The 1,206-nt window shown below is 42.5% G+C and overlaps 1 protein-coding gene across 1 annotated transcript in view; it reads right to left on the bottom strand.

The window, feature by feature from the left end:
* Window positions 1-957: 957 nt before the first annotated feature.
* WDSUB1 (WD repeat, sterile alpha motif and U-box domain containing 1) overlaps window positions 958-1,206 on the bottom strand; it is a gene marked incomplete at its 5' end in the record, with an annotated part of 13,003 nt that continues 12,754 nt past the window's right edge. The window contains one exon of the mRNA XM_010144955.1: window positions 958-992. Coding sequence (XP_010143257.1) covers window positions 958-992 — 35 coding nt within the window. The remainder of the gene's footprint in view (window positions 993-1,206) is intronic.

The following is a 1,206-nucleotide window of genomic DNA, read 5'->3' as shown; positions in this document are numbered from 1 at the left end:
GGTTGCATGATGTACATTTAAGAAGCATTAATAATTTGTGTTAAGAGTAAACTATCAGCAGCCATATTTTGACATGTAAATACAACTATTTTTAGTCACTAGAAGAGATCAAGCAAAGCAGCCAGTGGCATCTGCATGTGCATTCAAAGGCTTTGACCACACTGGTCACTGCACTGACCACACGATGACGGCGCGTTAACAATAACCGCACTTTATATAGTCTATCTATCTAACCACCTCTGGGTGCTGTCGTAAAGCAAAATGATTCATTGTCTCTGCGTGGTAAAGGTAAAACATGGACCGTTCAGCGAGTGTTTATGTGCAACCCAAGAAATGGGTGGGTGTGAGGATGAAAGTTTGAGGCAAAGCGTAGGTGCAGTTACATGACAGGATGAAGTTGTGAAGATTTTCAGAGGAGACAAAGGTTTTCTATTGGCAAGAACATTCTGAAAAGGACGCAGTGACACTCCGGGGAGGGCAGGGAGGGCGCGGGAGCGCTCAGCATTGCAGTCACGGTCCACTCTTGTTTGTACACAGTGTTCTCTGTACCTTGTACACAGCCGTACCGTTGCTACGGATTCCTCCGGAGTTGGCATCGTTATGCTTTAGCTTATTTATTGTTTACTGTTTCTTTGACGTTTAGTGTAAGTCCTGTATTCATCCTGTCCTCTAGTTCTATTTTTGCACAGCTACTGTATTTTTTCCATGCAAAATAAAGATGATGATTAATATACACGAGGGATGAGATGCAGTCACCGCCGGTTACAGGAGAAGCTCTCCCCAGCGTCTCTAACGACATGTTCACTACTGGGGAACGAGGAAGAGATAATAGGTCTGGGTTTTATATTAGAAAAATAAATACAGTTTATATACTTGGCTCTTTCTTACCTTCTGAAAGACTAACTGGCACCATCAAGAATCAAGGCTCATAAACATAGTGAAAGTTTATAGACAATTTTATTTGAAAAACTGTGAATGTGGGAACTTCATTCCTTAAACAGAAATACCGCAAAGTGAAATTACCGATAACTTAGAATTTTTTTTAGTCATTTTCCTTCTTTCTGTCAAGCATGTACAGGGAGGCCCAGCTGGGAGGGGAATCACAGTGTTTTCTTTCCGGCTGTTTCTGAGACCATTGCTTCCTTTCGCCACGCACGGTTTCATTTCAGTCACTTTCCACTAAGCCCTGCAAAGGGACGCGGTTCA

The sequence above is a fragment of the Buceros rhinoceros genome, unplaced genomic scaffold (genome assembly GCF_000710305.1).
Source record: "Buceros rhinoceros silvestris isolate BGI_N320 unplaced genomic scaffold, ASM71030v1 scaffold11061, whole genome shotgun sequence".
Lineage (NCBI taxonomy): Eukaryota > Metazoa > Chordata > Aves > Bucerotiformes > Bucerotidae > Buceros > Buceros rhinoceros.
This window is presented reverse-complemented; position numbering and strand designations above follow the sequence as displayed.